This window comes from Oryctolagus cuniculus, chromosome 8 (genome assembly GCF_051225735.1).
Source record: "Oryctolagus cuniculus isolate XC-2025 breed Fujian yellow rabbit chromosome 8, ASM5122573v1, whole genome shotgun sequence".
In the NCBI taxonomy this organism is placed as follows: Eukaryota; Metazoa; Chordata; class Mammalia; order Lagomorpha; family Leporidae; genus Oryctolagus; species Oryctolagus cuniculus.
The window spans coordinates 92,512,848-92,535,594 of NC_142874.1; the positions used below are offsets into that span (position 1 = coordinate 92,512,848).

General features: G+C 40.8%; 1 protein-coding gene across 8 annotated transcripts in view; it reads left to right on the plus strand.

Moving 5' to 3' along the window:
- Window positions 1-21,905, plus strand: part of SLC39A8 (solute carrier family 39 member 8) — an 83,027-nt gene extending 61,122 nt beyond the window's left edge. For all 8 annotated transcript variants that reach the window (XM_008267564.5, XM_008267560.5, XM_008267559.5 and 5 more), the window contains 3 exons: window positions 17,221-17,428; window positions 17,561-17,745; window positions 20,407-21,905. In XM_008267564.5, the coding sequence (XP_008265786.1) occupies window positions 17,221-17,428; window positions 17,561-17,745; window positions 20,407-20,556 (543 nt within the window). In that variant the 3' untranslated portion in view covers window positions 20,557-21,905. The remainder of the gene's footprint in view (window positions 1-17,220; window positions 17,429-17,560; window positions 17,746-20,406) is intronic.
- Window positions 21,906-22,747: the final 842 nt, after the last annotated feature.

The window sequence follows — 22,747 nt, forward strand, 5'->3', positions numbered from 1 at the left end:
CCACTGTGGCAGGTGCTTTACAACTATTATTATGTTTAATTCTGATGACAGCCCTGTGAAATAGGAATTAAATCCACCTACAGATGAGTACATTAAAACTTGTTTAGATAACTCACTGAAATTCACACAGATAATAAATGGCAAAGCTACACTGAGATATCCCTTCTTGGGGTCTTGTATCCCAAGCCCATGTTGATTCCATACACATGACATGAACTTCCTAATGGAAACATTGGTCTAGTCAGTTCTGATTTCTAACAATTCATCTACAAAGGAATGTCATAGCTGATACATTATGATTTTTCTGTTTTGCTTGCAAGTTGGGGGTCACGGAGGATTTTGACAGTAAAAATTGCTTTTGAAGCAAGTTTTTAGGTGATTAAATAGATACCATATTGTTATGTAATTGATGTGCTACGTTAATCTTACCCGTACATGGTGGCAGCTTTTATTAAAGATCTCAGCCACACCTTATGCTTACTGCTGCAGTCCAGTTAGTGTAAGTTCTAGAAAAGCAATAAATGTGCATTTATCTATACATGTTCTATACTCAATTGCTTTCACTAATCAAGCAAGACTTATCCCTACTTAGAAGAATTAGTGAGGTTTTACTTAATTAGGCTTAATGTCAAGTTAATTTCCCCCCCATTAGTATAATTAAGAATTTATATATTGCTGTGTCATGCATGCAGATTGATAAAGGAATTGGGAATGAATGCCAATACATTTTTCCCTTGAAAGATTAGGAAAAAAAATAAGAAGTAAATTATTCTGGACATCAGAAAGAATTGTGTAATTCTATTATATAGAAAGCCCAGTTGCAAATCAGCATAAGCATTAGAATATTTATTTATTTATTTTTAATTTCTCAAAAATTTTGGTAAACATGTAATACTTACACATTTTTATGGGGTCCAGTGCAATATTTCAACACATTAATACAATGTTAATGGATCAAATCAAGCAATTAGCATTTCCACTGGCTTATCTTTAGATTTGGAGCCCACCAGCTTTTCTCTTTTAATTCTTCATTCACTGTAGACACATTATTGTGAACTATAGTTGCCCCACTAAGGAGCACAAGAAATTCTGCTTCTTCTTTAGCTTTGTTTTGATGACCAACATCCAATCCCCTTCCATCCTTTCTCTGCTTACCCTTTCCACTCTTTAGTAGTCACAATTCTCAGTTCAGATCAGCTTTTTGAAAAAGGAATGTTTACATACATATTCTATACATGGTGGATCTTCATTTTAAAGAGTTATTTGTTTGAAAAGCAAAGAGGGATGGAGGGAAGGAGGCAGGGGGGAGAGAGGGAGGGAGGGAAAGTGGAGGGAAGGAGAGAGGGAGGGAAGGAGGGAGAGAGAAAGAGAGAAAAACAGAGGGAGAGAGAGACAGAGAGAAAGGAGAAAGAGAACCTCTATCTACTGGTTCATTCCCAAAATGGCTTAACAGCCAAGTCCGGGCCAGGCTGAAGCCAGGAGCCAGGAACTCCAGCCTGGTCTCTCACATGAGTGGCAGCATTCCAAGTGCTGGGGCCATCTTCCACTGCTTTCCCAGGCTGTTAGTGAGAAGTTGGATTGGGAACAGAGTGGGCAGGACTTAAACCATACTCCTATATGGAGTGCAGGGGTTGCAATTGGTGGCTTTATCCACTGTGCCGCAACACCGGCTCCTGATGGTGGGTCTTTAATATCAACATTTCCAAGACTTTTTAAAGTTTTTGGGACATAATGTTATAAGACCTGTCCATTTCATAGTTACAGGATTGCTGAAATAGACCTCTTCCTTTTCTTTCACTTCTGCTGTTTGCTAATTTAAAAATACGTATCTTGTGCTCTGTCGTTTACATGCTACATTCTGCAGTTTGGAAATACTGAACCAAGACCTGGTGAGTAAATTAGTATATTGCATGATAGATAATTTGCCAAAACATGAGTCATTTTGTTGTAACAAATGAAATCCATGTCCCTTGAAGAAGTACTTGGGGAAGTAGAATTTATTTTGTGTTCTGTTATTCCGTGTTATATTTATTCAATACAGTTTTTCCTCCGCATCTGGGCAGCATTGGTTCCAGGACCCACCACCTCATAAGGGACACTGACTCCCTTATGCAAAATGTCATAGCGTTTGCATATTACCTGTACACATACTCCCGTAAAAGTGAAATCATCTCTAGATTGTTTACTTAATATACTGTGAATGCTATGTTAGTAGTTGTTATACTGTATTGCTTAGGAAATGATGACAAGAAAAGCATTTGTACATAGTTAATACAGTCACAGTGGTTTTTATTTTCCTGAAACAGTTTTGGTTTGTGATTGATCAAGTTGTGAATGTGGACTGTGCAGATCTGGTGCTGTTTATACACTCACTAAAAATAAGGATCCTAATACAAGAAGGTGACAAATCTAAAGCTTTGTGGAAATGAAGTGTGGTCTCACCAGAATACTTTTGGAGTGTGATGTTACTTCATTATGGTGCCTAGTATTAGCAGATCATAACTTACTTTCACTTACAGATATTCATTAGTCTCTATAATCATATCTATTTAGTTTTATGTCTGAGGCAAATGTCCAGATTGCAGATCTCAGTTTAAAACCATTAACACTTCACTGATGATCTTAGTGAATAAAAAAAGCATCAAAGGTGCTTGAAGTCCCATTTAAATGTTCACTGTTGGCCAGTGTACCTTCAGATTAGAGTCAGACCATTGATTGCATGGTGAGATTTGATTTCGCTGTATGTGCCAACTTTTCAGATAGGGCATTTCACACCCTTTCCAAGGATTTAAATCCAATTAAGTTAATGACTTCCTTTATTTTAATTAAGTGGTAACTTTCCCTGGTCTTTAAATTTATCACCATGCTAACAGTGTCTCAATATTCAGAAGTATTTTAAGTTTTGGGTTCTAAATCCTCAGAAAGGGGAGACTAGTGTGAGCTCAATTCTTTTTGAAGTGGTTTGGGTATTAGTGTTTTTTACTTCTGTTAGCAGGTATCAGAACATTAAAAATAAGAAAGAACAGACATTATTTTACTGAATCTCCTTCTGCTTAGATATATCAAAGAATTTACTGAGCATGACTGTATTAAAACACCAGTGACTCAGTGAAGCTAAAAGTCAGAAACATTTAATAGCAGAGCATAACGCTAATAAATATTATGTTTGAAGGTTCAGTAAACAATCCAGTCTCTGTTTCATCCTGCTCTTCCACTAGGTTGTAAAATACATTTTGGAAAAACTGAAGTGAAGTATCAATCATTGTTAATAGTTTTCTAGGCTGAAAAACAAACACTCAAATCTAGAGATTGTTTTTGCATTTGGAAAATAGAATCACAAGAATCCTTTATTGGACAAACATCATTCTTGCAGAAATAGGCCATATTTTTAGAGTGTTTGTGACTTCGACCAAAATTCCACAGTCATGCAGCTTTTATATTAAAATAACAATAGCAATCTTAAATTGGGTCTCTGATAGATGAGCCTTTTCTATGGTAGCATTTCATGTTGTAAATTACAGTCTGGTCTGTACATTAACTCAGTGAAGCTACACTAATGGGCAGGGAGATGGTGCCCACTCATTCATTCCATCATTGTACCCAGGGATCATTTTCCAGGTGCCTGGAAGTACCATAGCAGACCAGACAGAGAATGGTACTGCCTTCTGCTGCTCTGGTTCTTTCTCGTGGACATGAGGCCCCAAATCATGGGGTTATAAATTCTGTGCAGGGAATTGAATGCCATGATCTGATGATGTCTGGGGCACTAGGTGGTTAGGAAAGATCTCTTTAAGGAGAACACATGTGAGATAAAATCTGAATTGTAGAAAGAAGCCATCCAGGTGAAGGCCAGGCAGAAAGACGTCTGGAGAAGCAGCCATTGAAAGGTCTGTAGAGTAGGAAAGAGTTTGATCAGAGCAGCTAGAGCACAATGGATGCTGGTATAAAACAACATGAGAGAACATTCTAGTAGAAACACTTCTTCCAGTTAGCATCACTGTGCTCTAACATTTGAATGGTATTGCTAATCTAAATAAGCTTTTGGTTTCCAAATCACATTTTATTAAATGTGACAAACTCAAAAGGGCTGGTCAAGAACCCAGCTGTGTTTTCCTGTCCATGCTTGCAGTCTGTAGGCAGTAGATTATCGGGAGTGAATTTGAAAGTTCAAGGATGGTGTGTTTTTCTCCTCAGCGATTGGAGGTATTATTTTAAGCGTGTCTGAAGTGTTAGCAAACACAACACCTAAGAACATCAGCTTAGCTTGTCCTACTCAGTTGCTGGCACCTCCCAGGAAGGAGGCTGGCAAGTAGCAATGATTATTGCTTTAGCCATTGTGATAGCTGTAAGTTGCATAAACTCCATCAGAGATTCCTTATCTACAAAACTCAACTCTCTCGAGCAGTCTGTTGGCCTTTTGTTGCCTGGGCTTAGGAGGCAAATAGTCTGGCTTCAGGTTCTGGCTCTTCCTTTTGCTAGCTGTGTGGTTTCAGTGATATCTTTTCTTCCAGTATCCTAATTTACTTCATTTAGGGGCAATGGTAGCTCTCATCTCACGGTATCTTGGAAAGTATCATGAAAACTATGCGTGCAACCTGGGTACATTTGTTGCTACTATTCTTGCTTTTATGTCTCCTTTAAACAAGCTTCTGTGTACATCTTAAAAAGTTAGATTCATGTTGGCTACCAAGAAGATCTTCTGCCCCAATGACTGGCATGGAAGGGCAAGCCATCTGAGATCTCTTGATGGGGTCGTGAATTCAGCGTTACCCTTCGCCTTTCAGTTCAGCAAAACAGTACCTTCCTTCACTTAGTAAAAAGAAGCACTGACTGAATATCCACGAACTATGAAACACTGGGCTGAAATGGAAAAAATAAAGCCCCTATTTCTCTGGGAGCTTCTGATCCAACTGCACAACTCAGCCACTGAGAATGGGCAAGCAAACAACAAACAGCACTTAAAACACCTCTGCACTTTCTCTATTTTGTTTTACATAGAGGAGTTAATTTGGAATTAACGATTGAACATTATTTTATGCACACCCTTTCCAGATTTTGTGTAAATGTCTATATATTTGCTCCTGGTAAAGATTAGAATAGCTACTTTGGTGACAATGAACATGGAACCAAGACAATGTGAACATGGAACCATGACAATGTGAACATGTCATGAGAGGAGATGTACTTTTATTGTTGTGCACCTTCATTCAGTCAATGAGTACTCATGGGGGTGCCTACAGTGCTAGATGGTGGGTGAAGAGGAGCAAACAAAACAGAAAAGACAATCCCTCATCTCCCAGAGATCCTGGGTTGTTGGGAATGCAGTTCAAATCAAGACTTTGGAGGTGTGACTTTGCTGGAGTTCTTTAAGCTCTCTGTTCCTCATATGTAAAATGGAAATAATAACCACACAGGGTTGTTGTGCAGATCTGATGACTTAATCTACATAAGACACGGAGAACTGTACTAGGGTCACTGGGTATGAGAATCGTGCTAGGGATGTAGTGAACAAGACTGCTATGTGAGGCCACATCATTCCTACTGTAATCATTGTTACTCCTCTCTGCCTAGCAATGTATCCTGTATCTTTCATGCCCAGTTCTCCCCTGTAAAACTTCTTTTATTAAATGGGTCAGCAAACCTTCAGAGTGACACAGTGACATTAAGAGGGACTGAAGTGCTGGTGCTCTGTGTGGCTTCTGCTTTCCACATACAGAGTAGATATGGCTTTTGTTTCTCTAAACTGCTGCATTGTGGGCTAGGGCTCTGGCTGCCCCTCACAGAGAGTGGCTCCCTCTTTCTGTCTGTGTGTTGCTCTTGTCGCCTGTTTGCCAGCAACTTGCCTCTTTCCCAGGGCCCTGTGCTGGCCCTCCTTGCCTGTTCTGATGGTGTGGCTGCTTTACCTGTGCCTGTCCTGCCTCCTTTTATCTGTCATTCTCTGATTCTTAGCACTTTCCCCAAGCTTCCTGCTCTCAGAAGCTAGTGTTTCTGTATTTTCTCTGCTTGTCTAGGGCCGATCAATCATTTGTGGAACATTAGGATCTTCAGTTCTCTCTGACATATTTGACATCAAATGGGAAGTCTACAACTGGCATCTGCTGAATGGGGTTGGCTTCTCCATGGCACCCCACCCCATGCCAGTTTCCTCATCTGAATTATTCTGGCGGTCTTGATGCTGAGCTACATAGATATTACTGTATTTTGGGAACACTGCTTTTTTAGTATGGCAGCAACTGCTTTTCCAATTTACAGTAAACTTAACCTATTTCCTGATGCTCCTGACTCCCTTTAAGACTTTTCAGAAACAATGAGGGTGGTGTGTGGTGGAGTACATTATACAGATTTTTTAATAAGAAATTATATTCTGTTTCCCAAATACACCAGAGCATTAATGTCATCCTTGTCTGTAGCAACAGTAGGTGACCTTTTAGAATGGTGTTTATAGCTTATTTGGATAACTGTAAATGTTTAATGTTTCATTAGTATATACTTTTAATTCCACTGACAATATAGTAGCAGATTTCTTCAAAACCCTTCATGTTTCTCCTAAATTATTTTTTTAAGGTAGAAAAATGCTATGGTCTCAAATTGAAAAGTAAAGACAATTATTTCAACCCCTAATGACCAAGACGGTTTTATTCACATCCCACAGAAGGGGTGGAGAGAAAGGAAACAATTTTTGAGGTTTCTGGAAATTGTTATTTTCTTGCTATTGGTTATTTTCATTAGCAAAAGAATTTTGGAAATAGTTTAGAATTTTTTTTCTGAAACCAAATGACTGGAGGTTTAAGTGCATTTAAATTATATTTGGTTGTATGAATAAAAGGTAAAATTAATGTCTCTTTTCTTGTTGAAGTTTCATTTTGGTTACAGTGAGGGGAGATTGACTTTCCAAGACTTGGAGAAGAACTGAGGAGCAAATAGCTACAAAATACAAACCTTGAAATCATGATAAAATATAGTTACATGGGCAAAGCCCATTGAAATTTTACATTTAGAGACTGCTTTTAGTTCTTTATTTAGTCCTTTTGTTACTTTTTCCATTGAAGTGTATTTTCATGTAAATAGAATCTACAAATGTTGTGTTATGAAGTGAGCATTAGAATATTTTTTAAAGATTTTATTTATTTATTTATTTGAGAGGTAGAGTTACAGAGAGACAGACAGACAGACAGACAGAGAGACAGAGAGAAAAGTATTCCATCCGCTGGTTCATTTTCCAAATGACTGTAATGGCCAAAGCTGGTTCGACCTGAAGACAGGAGCCAGGAGCTTGTTCTAGGTCTCCTATGTGGGTGCAGGGGCCCAAGCACTTGGGACAGCTTCTATGGCTTTCGCAGACTATTAGCGGAGAGCTGAATTGGAAGAGGAGCATCCAGGACACGACCTGGTGGCCATGTGGGATTCTGGTGCCACAGGCAGAAGCTTAGTTGGCTAAGCCACAGTGCCAACCTGGAACATTAGAATTTGAATCAGTCATATCCTTTCTACAAAGAGATGGAACTCTCAAATAAGGATTCATAGTAAGTTGGAGGGACAGTTTGTGAAACTCTGGGTGTAGTGCAGGGGAACCATGGCGGGCAGTGCCGTAACCTGAGGTTAGTAGCAGTGGAGCTATTCTCACACATCCAAAGGACAAAGGACAGGAAAGGAAGATGTTACTAGAATCTGGAAGGAGCTAGTCTTGTGTGGAAAGTCACTGTCGGCAGAGCAGTGATCTTTAACTGGAACCTGCCTTAGTTACTCCTCAAAAAGAGAGTCAAGGAAGTAAGTCAAAGGAGCCAAGGGAAGAGTCTCCCTTTCTCCTGTTCTTCCTTCCCTCCAGTTGTGTGCTAGAGCTCTCTGGGACCTTTGATAGATTTCATACAAGTCCTGTGGGCTGGAGAACTGGGAAAAGAAGCGTTAAAAAGTGGATTAGGAAGAGGAAATGCAGTGTATCTGGAATACTCTATTTTCCTTTCCCCTGTCAACTTCTACTCTTATTCTTCATGTGGGTGCAAAATGCAAGTTCCCAACACAGGGGGAACCTACTATCATATCCCGGTCTGATGTCATATCAGTTGTGTTGCAACCTGAAACTAACAAGTTAGCCACCACCATTATTCTGGGGAGAGGAGAGGGGGGACAAGGTGCAATTAAGGACATGAAATATAGCTGCTACTCACTTTCTTAGGGGCCTCTTCCACTGTACTTTCTATGTTTACTTCATTGACTGGCATCACATTAATTGCATGGGTCTTTTTTTTTTTTTCACTTGTGGTGACCCAAGTCTTCATTTCTGAAGGGTCTGATCCCTTGATGATCTTGTTTTTATTTGATGTTTCTAATATAAAATCTTTCTTGACCAGGACTGTTGGGAAGGGAGTTCTGAGAGATGTCCCACTGAATTCCCGGAGTTCTACATATAGTATTGTCTTCATTAAGTTGCATTAAATGAATTTCCTGCATTACTGATTGCCATTAACCTCAGCAGTATAGTGACTTCATCTTTTACCTATTGGTTTGGAGGCACACAGAATCTCACAATCCCAGGTGTCAATCTGTACTTCCAATGAATTAGAAAATGACTATATTTCCTGATGGAAGCATTATTTGTTTGGACATTAAGATATTCAAAGCCACTAAGTCCAGGACCTTGGGGCAGGAAAGTAGACTTTTTCAAGTGAGTTATTAGATATAAAAATAAGGTGGAGGTGTGAATCCTCTATAGAATATCTATAGGTGTTCTTCGAACTGTGTATACTCTATAGCAGAAATGGCACCATATATGAGGAGTCTTTAAAAAGTTCATGGAAGGCCGGCACCACGGCTCAATAGGCTAATCCTCCGCCTTGCGGCGCCAGCACACTGGGTTCTAGTCCCCATCAGGGCACCAGATTCTGTCCTGGTTGCCCCTCTTCCAGGCCAGCTCTCTGCTGTGGCCAGGGAGTGCAGTGGAAGATGGCCCAAGTCCTTGGGCCCTGCACCCCATGGGAGACCAGGAGAAGCACCTGGCTCCTGCCATCGGATCAGCGCAGTGCGCCGGCCACAGTGTGCCGGCCACAGCGGCCATTGGAGGGTGAACCAACGGCAAAGGAAGACCTTTCTCTCTGTCTCTCTCTCTCACTGTCCACTCTGCCTGTCAAAAAAATAAAAAAAAAATTTTTAAAAAAATCATGGAAAATGTATATAATGAGAAACTATCTCATTTTTTGCACCCCAAATAAACTTATCTTTTATTTATTTATTTATTTATTTTTTTGACAGGCAGAGTGGACAGTGAGAGAGAGAGAGAGACAGAGAGAAAGGTCTTCCTTTGCCGTTGGTTCACCCTCCAATGGCTGCCGCGGCCAGCGCGCTGCGGCCGGCACACCGAGCTGAATCGATGGCAGGAGCCAGGTACTTATCCTGGTCTCCCATGGGGTGCAGGGCCCAAGCACTTGGGCCATCCTCCACTGCACTCCCGGGCCACAGCAGAGAGCTGGCCTGGAAGAGAGGCAACCGGTACAGAATCCGGCGCCCTGATGGGGACTAGAACCCGGTGTGCCAGCACCGCTAGGCGGAGGATTAGCCTGTTGAGCCGCGGCGCCGGCCGAAACTTATCTTTTAATTCCCTTTTCCATGATCTTTTAAAAGCACCCCCATATTTAGCTGCTGATTTAAGGTTTATACTTACAACTTACATGAAGAATTGCAACTTTTTAGGGTGTTACTTTTTAGCTTGCATCCTGACCAAGCCTTCTTCAGGGAATGCCACAATTCTGTTAAGCTGGCTTGCTTCTATGAGAGAGTAAGTGATAAAATCCATGAATTCCATGGGTTGAGGTCTCACTTCCTTTGCTGAAAAATGGTTTGGAAGGTGGTTTTAAAGGAGACTTTGGGCTAGATATCAGGCATACTCTGAGTCCATGAACGATGGAGCTTGCGAGTGTAATGAAGGCAGGGAAGGCATCCTCATATGTGTCTGTCTTCTAAGTCCAAAGACCATCCCCTAATGATGGGGGGGGGGATTCAGTGCTACTGTTGGGCAATGATACCTTCTTGGGGACTCAACACCAGCCTTGGCTTTTGGCAGGTTGAGACTTCTTTAGAGCTGGAAACTAGATCACCCTTGGCAGAGGAAGAGAATGCTGAACCCATAAATAACCTCCCTTTCTACTACCCTGATACTTGGTATGTGGGCTCATTAAGCAACATTGGGATGATTGATGAATGTTACTGGGTGACATTTACAACCAAATCTTCTTGTACTTTTCATTATTGAATCTGACCTCTGTGATGGTCTCCTGTGAGATTTAGTGGAATACAATTAGCTTCATAGTCTGCCTAGAGGAGATCTATCACTGTATTTCTTTCCAGATGTCTGCCACCTGTTTTCCAGTTTTATCTTTTGAAAGTTTCTGACCAACTAGCTTACTCTGTTAACATCCATTCCCAAGTTAGTGTAGCTCTATACTTCAGGCCATTGCTCCAACAGTAAGTGGAAAGTCAGATATTCCATTCAACATTCTGCCCACTGGGAGGATTTCCTTTTATCATGGTGAGGATCATTGTGAGCAAGATTTTACAGTGGACCATACTATGTCTTCTGGCATACTTGCAGATCTCCCCACAGTTGATTGATCATAGGGGATTCCCCATGAAGCATCATTGTTATTTGAGATAAGATGAAACAATAGGATTGGATACCATGGGAATCTGAATCAATTGCTATTGCAATTTCCTTGTGTCTTCAAAAGCAATGTGGGCCTGTTCTTGTATGTACAACTTAACACAGAATGCGGGTGTGAATATCTGATTTTGTGGTTTGCATTCAGTTCGTGGTGGGTATGATCTCATGATCAGTTAGCAACCCATGGGCAGAAAAGCTTCTCCAAGGATCCATGAACAAGAAAGGAACTGATTTTGATTAAAAAAAAAAAAAAAGAATAGTTAGTGGAAAAAGAGGGACATTGTTTTAACCCCAAACCCTAGAGTTCTGCCCAGAGGTTACTTTATTAGGGTTTGCCACAAGGCTCCTTGTAGCCTCTCCGACTGCCACAGACACTTCCAATTCCATTGGTTCTGCTAAGTCGTAAGAACCAATTGGCTGAAAAGCTTGTAACACAGCCTGGGCTTCACAGTGTCCTTTCATGTTCTGGGCTTCCCTAGGAAATACAGTACAACTCAAGGGCAACTCATGTCCTCTTCCCTCCATACTTAACAAAATATATTAGTTATTTATTGGAGAGAGGAGAGACGGGAGGAGGATTGAAGGGGAAGGTAGGGAACGAAAGGAGGAGGAAGGGGGACTCTCGCCATCCTCTGGGTTACCACTCAAAAGCCTGCAAAGCCCAGGAGGCCAAATCTGGGAGCTGAGAACTCAGACCAATCACATGAGCCATTGTCACTGCCTCTCAGAGTACACAACAGCAAAAAGGCAGAGTCAGGGGCCGGAGCAGGAGTCAAACCCAGGTCCTTCGGTGTGAAAAACAGGTGTCCTAATGTGTGTTTTAACTTCTAGGATATATGCCTGGTCCCCTACTTTGGATCTATAAAAAATATAATTTAGGTATTGTATGGCTACTTCTAGCATCAGTGATTATGTCAGTTAGGATTCAATAGAAAATAAATTGTCAAAATAGCCAATAGAAACTAGGATCATCTTCAGATGATTTAATTATTAGGTATGAGTAGGGTGTAAGAGAGCACAATGCAAACAAGGATCATGCATGGCAAAGTTGCTACCAAAGTCTAGTCCCAAAGGATATGAAGGGACAGCGTTACAAAGATCTGGGAAAGAGTTGTCTCCAGAGGATCTGTGGCCTTCATTTGAGTGTCATGGACAGCTTGAGGTGGGACCACGTAGAGATACCCCAGGAATTAATATCCTGACTCCTGCCAGGGCTCCCCAGTAGTTTATCTCAAGTGGAAGTTGGAGAACAAGGAGCCGGTAGAGGTGGCCCATTGAGAACAGCCCACAGGGAGCAGAGCAAGCGTGGAGAGCTGTTTGGAATGAGAGATGGGAGTCACTTACCCAGCCCTGAAGTCTGATTCCTGGATGCTGCTTTCTGGACTGTGAATGCCAACGAGGTGGCAGTTGTTGTCTGGAGAGTTCTGTCCTCAGTCCTTAGCCCAGTTCCTGCCCCCTGTGATAGATGCTGAGTGCATAATTAAGCAGTAGACCCTGATGCCTCCTTGGATCGTCATTTTCCACATCTGTAAAATTAGGATGCCAGTGTCTGTCCTGTTGTACTCATGAGGGTGGTGTAAAGATGAGAAGATGAAAGAGCTAACATCTGCAGGTGCTTTGTGAACTGTGAAATGCTATGTGTATGTGAGATTACTTCACATCTTTTAGATTCCCTTTCCTCTTTGACCCAGTGAGCTATCTGACTCATAGAAACTTATTCACTTAGCATTCATATTTTTCTCAGTGGGTCCTACTTTCTGGCTAATTCATCTCCTGACTCATACTCCTTGAGCTTTAGTAATTGATGTTTCTTCAACAGTGGGTTTCCTACTTACTACTTGTTGAATTCTTTATTTATGGAGGGTTAAGCTTGTGATTATAAAGAAAAATGAAAGTGTGACATTGTAAAAATTAAAAGAATAACAAAAAAAAATTAAGGGTGGGTGGGAGGGAAGGAGGGAGGGTAAGGTGGGAGGATCATTATACTCTTAAAACTATGTATATGAAATACATGGAATTTGTTCCCTTTTTATAAATAAAAACTTTAAAAAGAGCTTATTTATGCCCAAGCTCATGAATTCTTGTTGAATTTTCCCTGTTTCCTTTTTAAAACATTATTTTTATATTTATTTGAGATATGTAGAAACAGAGAGAGAGAGAGAGCAGGAGAGCGAGAGAGAGAGAGAGAGAGAGAGCGAGCGCTTCTACCTGCTGGTTCATTTCCAAAATGCTCAAAGCAGCTAGGGCTGGGCCAGTTGAAGCCAGGAGCTGATAACTCAATCCAGGTCTCCCACATGGGTGACAGGGACCTGTTCCATCACTGCTGCCTCCCAGAGAGTGCACATTAGCAGGAAGCTGGAGACAGAAGCTGGAGGTGGTATTCAAACTCAGACACTCTGATAAGGGGTGCATGTGTCCCAAGCAGTGTTTTAACCCTTAAGGCAAATACCTCCTCTTTTATTATTAACAGATTTCTGTTACCCACTCATATTTCTACAGCTCTTTTATATATTTGTTTTTTTTCTATCTTTTTTCTCCAGTAGTATTGATCTATAGATTCTAGAATAAATTCAAGGATCATACATGATACATCATTATCTTGTATATTCTAAGGCAATTTTAGTTTTAGCTGTGTTCATCATGGCTGCCCCAGTGCCCAGCGAGGTTTGACTGTGTCCAAGCTGCTCTGTAGCCACAAACGAGGCTCTTCCTTGAGACTGAGCCTCCCTCTCAGGGCAGGCCTCATCCAGTGGGTGCTTGCCTTGCCTCCATCACCACACCATACTGCCTTTCCTTTCCTGCTCCCTCCCCCGTCATGGGCCCCATGGTTTGTTATTTTGTTTTCTAAGAATTCAAAGACAAGAGATGGGAAGGGGTGTGTGGTTTTGTGGCACATCAGGTTAAGCTGCCACCTGCAACATTGGCATCTTATATGAATGCTGCTTTGAGTCTCTGCTACTCTACTTTTGGTCCAGCTCCCCGCTAATGCACCTGGAAAGACAGTGGGAGATGACCCAAGTACTTGGGCCCCTGCACCCACGTGGGAGACCTGGATGGAGTACCAGGCTCCTGACTTCAGCCTGGCCAACTCTGACCACTGTGACCATTTGGGGAGTGAAGCAGCCAATGCAAGATATCTCTCCCTCTCACTCCTGTAACTCTGCCTTTCAAATAAAAGAAGAATGTATAGTGAAGAACTGGTGTTGTGGTGTCATGGGTTCTGATCCAGCTCTCTGTGATGCATCTGGGAAAGCAGCAGATGATGACCCAAGTTATTGGGCCTCTGTCACCAACATGCGAGACTTGGATGGAGTTCCTGTCTCCTAGCGCCTCTGTGGCCATTTGAAGAGTGAACCAGTGGATAAAAGATCTCTCTGTCTCCCTTCACTCTTATTCTGTCACTCAGCCTGTCAAATAAATAAATAAATCTGTAAATCTTAAGAAAAATACTCAGTGGGTGTAAAAATTGCCCAGACCACTCAATAGGGGAACAATCCCCACAAAGCTCATCCACAGTGTTATCTTGCTGATAGGGTCCTTTTATTGTATGCATTCCTCTAAGTATAATTGTGCTTAGACCGTCATGGAATTACAATTACATTTTTTTTCCCCAAAAGGTGTCCACTGGGTATGTTGCTTTATAATATATTTTTTTAACCTCAGTGCTATGTTTGGCACCTTCACCTGTGGGAAATGACATGTATTCCTCATCTCTGCTTCTCTGCATTGTATTTCATTGCAGGGGTTCACTGTACTTATAGGATTCCCGTCCTACTGAAGAGTGACAAAGGCTCTTCTTTCTCTGTCCCCATCTTCTGCCTCCTCCTCCTTGCCCTCCTTCCTGGTTTTCTCCACCTCCTTCCATTCCTCCTTATGCTCCTCATGCTCCTCCTCCTCCTCCTCCTCCTCCCATCATTCCCTCTTCTCCTTAAACCTGCTCTCCTCTCCTCCCCTCCCATCTGACACTACTCTTGCCTTTCCCTCTCTGCCTCTAACCCCTCTCACATCCCCGCCCCACCCCCATCCTCCTCCTGGCTTAAAGTTCAACTACTCTGCAGTGGCTCCACTTGCTTTCTCCATCTTAACTTCCCAGGACTTTTTAGTTTTCACCTCCTAGTTGTTTTTCCTAGTTTCTCCATTACTTTGTAACCATTGTGCCTGGATCTCCAGTTCTGGATTACTCTACCCTTTGCTGTCACTTTCATTCTGTTAATAACTGAGAGAGGTGTTGAGAGCTTTTTTGCAGATTCCACAGCAATTCTTTTTATTTTCTTTTAAGATTTATTTTATTTATTTGAAAGACAGAGTTACAGAGAGAGGTGGAGACAGAGAGAGAGGTGTTCCATCCTCTGGTTCACTCCCCAGATGGCTGCAATAGCTGGAGCTGCGCCGATCCAAAGCCAGGAGCCAGGAGCTTCTTCCGGGTCTCCCACGGAGGTGCAGGGTCCCAAGAACTTGGGCCATCCTCTACTGCTTTCCCAGGCCATAGCAGACAGCTGGATTGGAAGTGGAGCAGCAGGGACTCGAACCAGCACCCATTTGGGATGCTGGTGCTCCAGGCCAGGGCTTTAACCTGCTGTGCCACAGCGCTGGCCCCCACAGCAATTTTTGTTAGAGCCACACTATGATTCAGTTCTGGTTTTTTGGATTTCTGGTCGTTTTGCCAGCTGGAGTTGTCTCATCAGTGCTAAGCATATACACAGCCTTTTATTTGGAATAAAAGTTCAACAAGAAAGCAAGCAAACCATAGCAGTAAACAAAAATAAGAAATGGAGAGAGGATTTTTTCTAATTTACCTAGGAGAACTTGAATGAACTATTCTTGCTGCTCAGTGATTTAGTTCCTGGGTGAATTGTAACTCTTGGTATTTACCTACTTGGTTTGTTCCAAAATTATTTAAAAGGATAGCTCTTATTCTAGCTTTTTGGAATCTATGCTCACAGTGTTAGCCTGAGGCATAACACATAGAGTCCTTCCTATCTGACTTTGGAAGTAAGGGAATGTTGCCAGATATCTTCCTTTCGTTTCTTTTGAAGAGCTAAAGGTCTTTGTGTAGAGGCTCCGTATGGGATATCAGGTGGCCAAGACTTGGGCTTGTAGTCTTTTCCCTGAATCATCTCAAGAAAATTAGGAAATAGGATTCAGTAAAGCAAATTGGAAGGTGACAACCCCGGTTTTAATTCAAATCATCTTGCTGAGTGTATCTGAAGTTCCACATAGCCCTACTCACTTTCCTTGTGGCTTTTCTCATGGCCTCTTTTGATCTCTTTCAGGAGTGATTGCTTCCTGCTCTGGGGAAGTGAGAAAGTGAGTGAGCTAGAGAAAGAGAGAGAGGGAAAGAAAGATAGAGAGAGAGAGAGAGAGCTTCCATGTACTGGTTCCCTCCCAAAGTGGTTGCAATGGCTGGAGCCGGTCCAAATGTATTGCAAGATCTAAAGTCAGTTCTGAAAGTGTTGGTCCCTGAAGTGTTTTGAGCAATGAAACAATATTGGAATAAAACAGCCTCTTAGATCATTGCTCTGAAGGAAGCCCCTGTCTGTTTGATATTTAGTACACATTTTAAAGAAGCAGTCATATACTTTGTGTCTTGTTTCTCCAAAAGTATGCCTCTTGAAGATAGAAGCTGTTTTCTATTTCTATGCATTTCCCATAGCATTCAGCACAGTGTTTTACAAATTGCAGATGTTCAATAAATCTGTTGATTAGCCACTTAGAAGTGAGAGGAGGAAAATTAAGAATGAAATGTTCTGTAGTTAATTACAAATTGCAGAAATGAGTTTGCAGTTTATCACATATCTCTACAACTTCTGGAAAAATTCTTTAGTTGATATTTTTCAGTACATTTTGTACAGTTTTGTCAGTTTTATGGAGGTCTAAATTCCTATAGTGAGTCCATTGCAGTATTTTCTATTTTTGTTGTCTTTTCAAAATGGAAAGTGTAAAGCTATTTCAATCATAATTCATGAAGTTTAAGTTAGCAATTGAAATTTGTAGCTGGCAGGGACCATATCGTTATAACCTAAACACCGGGTGCAGTTGCTGGGACAGAAGGGAGCTCAGTAAGTAGTTGAAAAATAAATCAATGCTTGAGTACATTCTCTGTGCTCAAACTGACTGTGACAACTTGCTTGGCACACAGCGGGGTAGAGTGGGCTAGAATCAATGCTTCTGTTGCCTTCATGCTTTCATTTGAAATTAAACGTGGGAAAAACTTCACATTTGGTCTTTGAATATCGATTTTAAAGTACATCTAATTCTAAGGTTAATACCTGTTACACTGGAGGAAGGCTGGAGTAAGAATTCGTTCCTACAAACCAAAAGGATTATTTTAAGGGGAAGCTACTGTGAAAGGTCTGTAAGTGGCTTATTCAAGGTGTGCCAATTGATTGGTTTCATGCCTCCCTAGCATAAATTTTCTTTTCTCCATTATATATTATTAGGGTTTCCTATCCACTGTTTCTGTTGGAACAGAGTCTTTCTTAAGATGTAACCCATATCTGACTTCTCTGAGTTTTAGGCTTTCGGGAAATGTTAGTTTTCATGTTGATGGATTTCCTGCTATTTTTCAGGATGGAAAAAAGGAGTCAAGTTCATGTACTTGTTTGAAGGGGCCCAAACTGTCAGAAATAGGGACAATTGCCTGGATGATAACACTCAGCGATGCGCTGCACAATTTCATTGATGGCCTGGCGATTGGGGCTTCCTGCACTGTGTCTCTCCTGCAGGGGCTCAGCACGTCTATAGCAATCCTGTGCGAGGAGTTTCCTCATGAGTTGGGTGAGTGAAAGTTGGTTTGCTTGGTTTCAGTGGAATGAGACATGTCAAAGTCCCTGTTGGACGTTGACAGTTATCTTCTTCTCATCCCCAAATGGAAAACTCTGTTCATTTGATATTTTCTTTTTCTTCTAGGGGACTTTGTGATCTTACTCAATGCCGGGATGAGCACTCGACAAGCCTTGTTATTCAATTTCCTTTCTGCATGTTCCTGCTATGTTGGGCTAGCTTTCGGCATTTTGGTGGGAAACAATTTTGCTCCAAATATCATATTTGCACTTGCTGGAGGCATGTTCCTCTACATTTCTCTGGCAGATATGGTAAGAAATGCCAACTTTTAATTTTGTTTCAATTTTACATTTAGAAATGAGCCTTTGAGTTGTGAGTTGACCAAGGGCAACTTGCTTTCTACAGTGTGGAAGGCCTTTCAGCTGTAATTGCGAACATTTCACACATCACTCTTCTTGGGTAGTTTACACTAATAGTAATTCGAAAGGCTTCTCATTGATTTTCTACTGTGATATTATTGATAGAGGGTGAAAGGCTTTGTTTTTGCTGAAGTAGAGGTATTTTTGTAGCTCTCCTCTTGTCTTGTGGATATACCTTGTCTCCTATTTGTATTGTGTCCCAGTAGGACTCCCCCTTGCCTTGCTTTTGTGAAGATTCCACTTTTGGAATGGGGAATAGCATGTTAGAGTAAAACATCATTTTTGTTATTTTGAAGTTCTAAACATTAAAAGCCTAAAACTGATACAAGGGGTGAAATTAAAGTCTGACATTAGTGGCAGGCATTGGGGTAGCGGTTAAAGCTGCATGGGATGCCTGATCCCATATCAGAGTGCCTGGGTTTGAGTTCCAGCTCCACTCAGTTCCAGCTCCCTTCTCACGCAGACCCCGGGAGGCAGTGTTTTAGTTCAAGTAGTTGAGTCCCTGCCACCCATGTAGGGAACCTGGATTGGTTTCCTGGATCTTGACTTTAGTCTGGCCCTCTCTCAGCTGCTGTGGATGTTTGGGGAGTGAACCAGTAGATAAGAGCTCTCTGTCTATCTGTATTATTTGTCTCTGTCTCTGCCTTTCAAATTAAGAAAAAAAATTAAAGAAAAATTGACAGTATTTATTTTGAGTTAGTATACGTTATACATTTTTTGCCTATATGGGGTCTTGGTCTTTATTTGTATTGGTGTTTATATGTGCTTATGTGAGTGTGCATATGTGTATAATAGAGAATATATTGCACATTTCCAACTGAATCATGCATATCTTTAGAAAATGAGAATGTGTTAATGTATGAAAATCAAAATATTTCCTTTTCATTTGGAACATAGACAATTTAATTTTCTCATTTATTAGTTTCAAATTACAGCTGTCTAATTCTGTTCATTTTTCTGTGCAGACCCTTGTAAGAGCTAGTATCTCATCTCTTAGAACCACCACAGTGCTTATATTTTTCTAAACAGAGTTAATGTCTCACACTGTCTTTGTTCTAGGTGGTTGCTTTCTTTCTTTCTTTTTTTTTTTTTAAGATTTATTTATTTGAAAGGCAGAGCTACAGAGAGGCAGAGGCAGAGAGAGAGAGTGAGGTCTTCCATCTGCTGGTTCACTTCCCAATTGGCTGCAATGGCCCGAGCTGTGCCGATCCAAAGCTAGGAGCCGGGAGCTTCCTCTGGGTCTGCACTCTCATGTGGGTGCAGGGTCCCAAGGACTTGGGCCATCTTCCACTGCTTTCCCAGGCCATAGCAGAGAGCTGGATCAGAAGTGGAACAGCCGGGACTTGAACTAGCGCCCATATGGGATGCCGATGCTGCAGGCGGTGGCTTTTCCCACTACGCCACAGCGCCAGCCCCTGCTTATTTTCTGATATAAGAATAGAATCTATTAGAGTTGTTCAATTTAAAACAATATTAATGATGCTGTCTATACTTGTAGTTTTGCATTTTGCAGAATTGTTTCACAGTTTTCCCTTGTTTTATCCTAGCAGCAATTTTCTTAAGGGAGACACATTGATTATGGATGCTGGAGGTGCCTGGGTTGCTTTGCTAGAAACTGTAGCATGTGTAGCTAGTAATTTTGGAATGTGTTTTAAAAAACCCGGCACTTACAGATCTCCACATCTTTCAGGAGAAGTTATCTGATTAGAAAAAGGTAGATTTAAAACCAAGTACTTATGGTTTTTATTGCTTTCGCTGCAATGAGATTGTTACAATCTTCAATCTTAGGATCATGCATATTTTATTTAAAAACTTTATGATTTTGTAATGTAGAACAAGTAGAAGGAAAAAAATTGAAGCAATCATGAACTAAGTGTATAGTTATTTCTAAACATTTATTTAATTAGCTACTGTTGATACATTTTTTGTTCCAGTCCAAGAAATCTGTTAAGCACTGGGAACTCTCAAGTGAACAAAATAAGTGCAGTCGTATTCATGGGACAAAAATGTCTAGAAAGAGAGGAACAAGAAATTAAACAAAAAAAGCACATGGATGACTAATGATAAATAACATGAAATAAAAAGAAAAGAGTGTGTATGATAAGAGATGCTGGTAAAGGAAACTGCCCTCAGTCAGGTGGGGCCGAGGCAACGGTTTCAGGAAGGAGGGAAGCAAGGTGAAACCTGAAGGATTCGGTCCACTGAAAAATTGGAGGGACAAGGGTTCAGGAGGAGGGGAGGGCAGGTGTGAACACTGAGAGGAAGGAAAGAGGCTGGACGTGTTGGAGTCTTGAAAGCAGGATGTAGATGCAGCATAGAGAGGAAGAGAGAGCGAGAGAGCCATAAATGATGCAAATCCCACCCTACTGATTTGAGAATATTATTTCAGCACTTTTATTCTGAAAGTGCTTCATGTTGCTATTATGCCTTCTATACGAAAACATTTAAACATCTGAAATAAATTACCATGTTCCCCACAGAAATGTATAAACGGCTGTTTTATCTTTTACCACAAGGTGGCAACAGCTATCTAACAATGTCTCTTTCTTCTAGTTCCCGGAGATGAATGATATGCTGAGAGAAAAGGTAACTGGAAGAAAAACGGATTTCACCTTCTTCATGATTCAGAATGCCGGAATGCTAACTGGATTCACAGCCATTCTGCTCATTACTTTGTATGCAGGAGAAATTGAGTTGGAATAACAGGAAGCGGAAGACGGTGTTGTTATTGAAGGCATTTAATAAATAAAAACATCTCCAGAGGAATTTTTAAGCTGATTCTATTTAGTTGAAAAATAATTTTGTTTTCCACTATAGGTCAAGTAAATTAATTAGTGGTTTCAGATCTGTGAAAAAGGTTTTTAAGTCATTGTTGAAAACACTGCAAAAGGTTTTTGGTTCTTGTCTGAAATGCCTGGTATTTTTGGCAAGTACCCAATTTTTTCTTTGTTTCACACATATTAGAAAATCATCATGAAGCAAGACATTTATGTTCTATAATCATATGAACACCTAGACCCAGAGAAATATAGAAGCCAAGTTTTATAAACCTTTAAAATTCAGTTGTTGGATCAGAGGTTCAAATGGTTTCAGAGTGTTTTCTTTCACTTGATTTGTTCTAGTACTTTCAAGAGCAAGTACCTCAACATGGGGAAGAGGGTGTCCGACACTGGACATTGGAGATTCAAGGCCTTAATGAATTGTGCACAGCCTTTGTAATGTTTTGTATTTCAGTTAGGAACCTGTAGAATTGTTTTGAAAGCCATTGTAAGATATTATGAAATAGGAAACCATTAAGGTTTTATAAGTCCTACTAAGTTCAAGCCTAGACTTTTTATGGCCTGCAGTCTTCCAGACTCCATGAAAAGCCAGAATAGCTTTTTATGACTTAGGCATGGTTGCACCCCTTAGAAATGGTGGGACCGTCTGTAGAGCTGGTGACAGCTCAGTTTCAGTGTGGGTATGCTTTGTGAAGGTGAAAAATATGTTGCTTTAGAGAAAGAGATTTAATGTAATCTTAAGTAATTTACTTTTAAAGATGAATGTAATTATTTAGTAGAAAGTATATATAAATATAAATGCAAAACAACAGCTGGTCTACTGTCCTTCAAAGAATGATTAAATAGAAAACATACGTTCCTTACAGGTGACTGAGAGTTACTCAGAAAAGGCTTCTTTTGTGTTGAGTTCAAGTTTTTCCATATGGTGTCCTTGGGAGAAAACTCAGTACACTATGGTTATTTTTCTACCTTTTATAAAGATAGAGCTTGTTTACTCATTTAGCAGGTGATAGAAAATTAGTCTAAAATTGAATATTCTAGTCCCAATTCACACTCCCAAGTCACATAAGGAAAGGTAATTCAACAGCGAGGAAAATGAAGCAATAAAGCCTCCAACAATGATCTCAGGAATTCCATCTTCTCGACGCCATAAAATGTTTCACATAGCAGTGATGTAGACTTGATGAATGTTTAACATGTACATTAATGTATAATTCACTTTATGACTGACACTTTAAAAAACTGGACAAATAGTAAACACATTTAAAACCACGTACTGTGCCACTGTGCCTCTTATTGTTCATTGAATAGGAATCTGTTTTAAGTGACTACCATGTACCTGGTATTATGGGGAGAGAGATAAATAGGAAATTGGTGATGTGTTTATTTTAAAGATATTTAGGAAGTACTGTAAAGATTTATAATTGCTTATAAAAATCAATAAACATAGAATTTTTTTATAAAATTTTTTAAAAGATTTATTTACTTATTTGAAAGTCAGAGTTACACAGAGAGGGGAGAAGCAGAGAGAGAGAGAGAGAGAGAGAGAGGTCTTCCGTCTGCTGGTTCATTCCCCAATTGGCCGCAACGGCTGGAACTGTGCCAATCCGAAGCCAGGAGCCAGGAGCCAGGAGGCAGGAGCTTCTTCCGGGTCTCCCATGTGGGTGCAGGGGCCCAAGGACTTGGGCCATCTTCTACTGCTTTCCCAGGCCATAGCAGAGAGCTGGATCGGAAGTGGAGCAGCTGGGTCTTGAACCGGCGCCCATATGGGATGCCGGCACTGCAGGCCAGAGAATTAACCTGCTGCCCCACAGCGCTCACCCCCAGAATATATTTTTATTATTTCATCTTTTTACATTCAATATAAGAAATGAAATTGGCTTTTTTAGAGCATAGATTGTATGTCTGGCTTAAGAAACTACTTCTAACATTGTGTTGAAAGGAGATAACTTAATGAACTCTCATTTGGTGCAGATCGTTCCATAAGCATTGTCTGGGCACTTTTTGTTACTCCTTCTATGCTTGTACCTTGTAGCCATTTTCCTCAGTTTTAAGAACAGAGGCAATAAGGCATGAGGCAATAAAATAAAATAAAATAAAAAAAGCACTCCTTT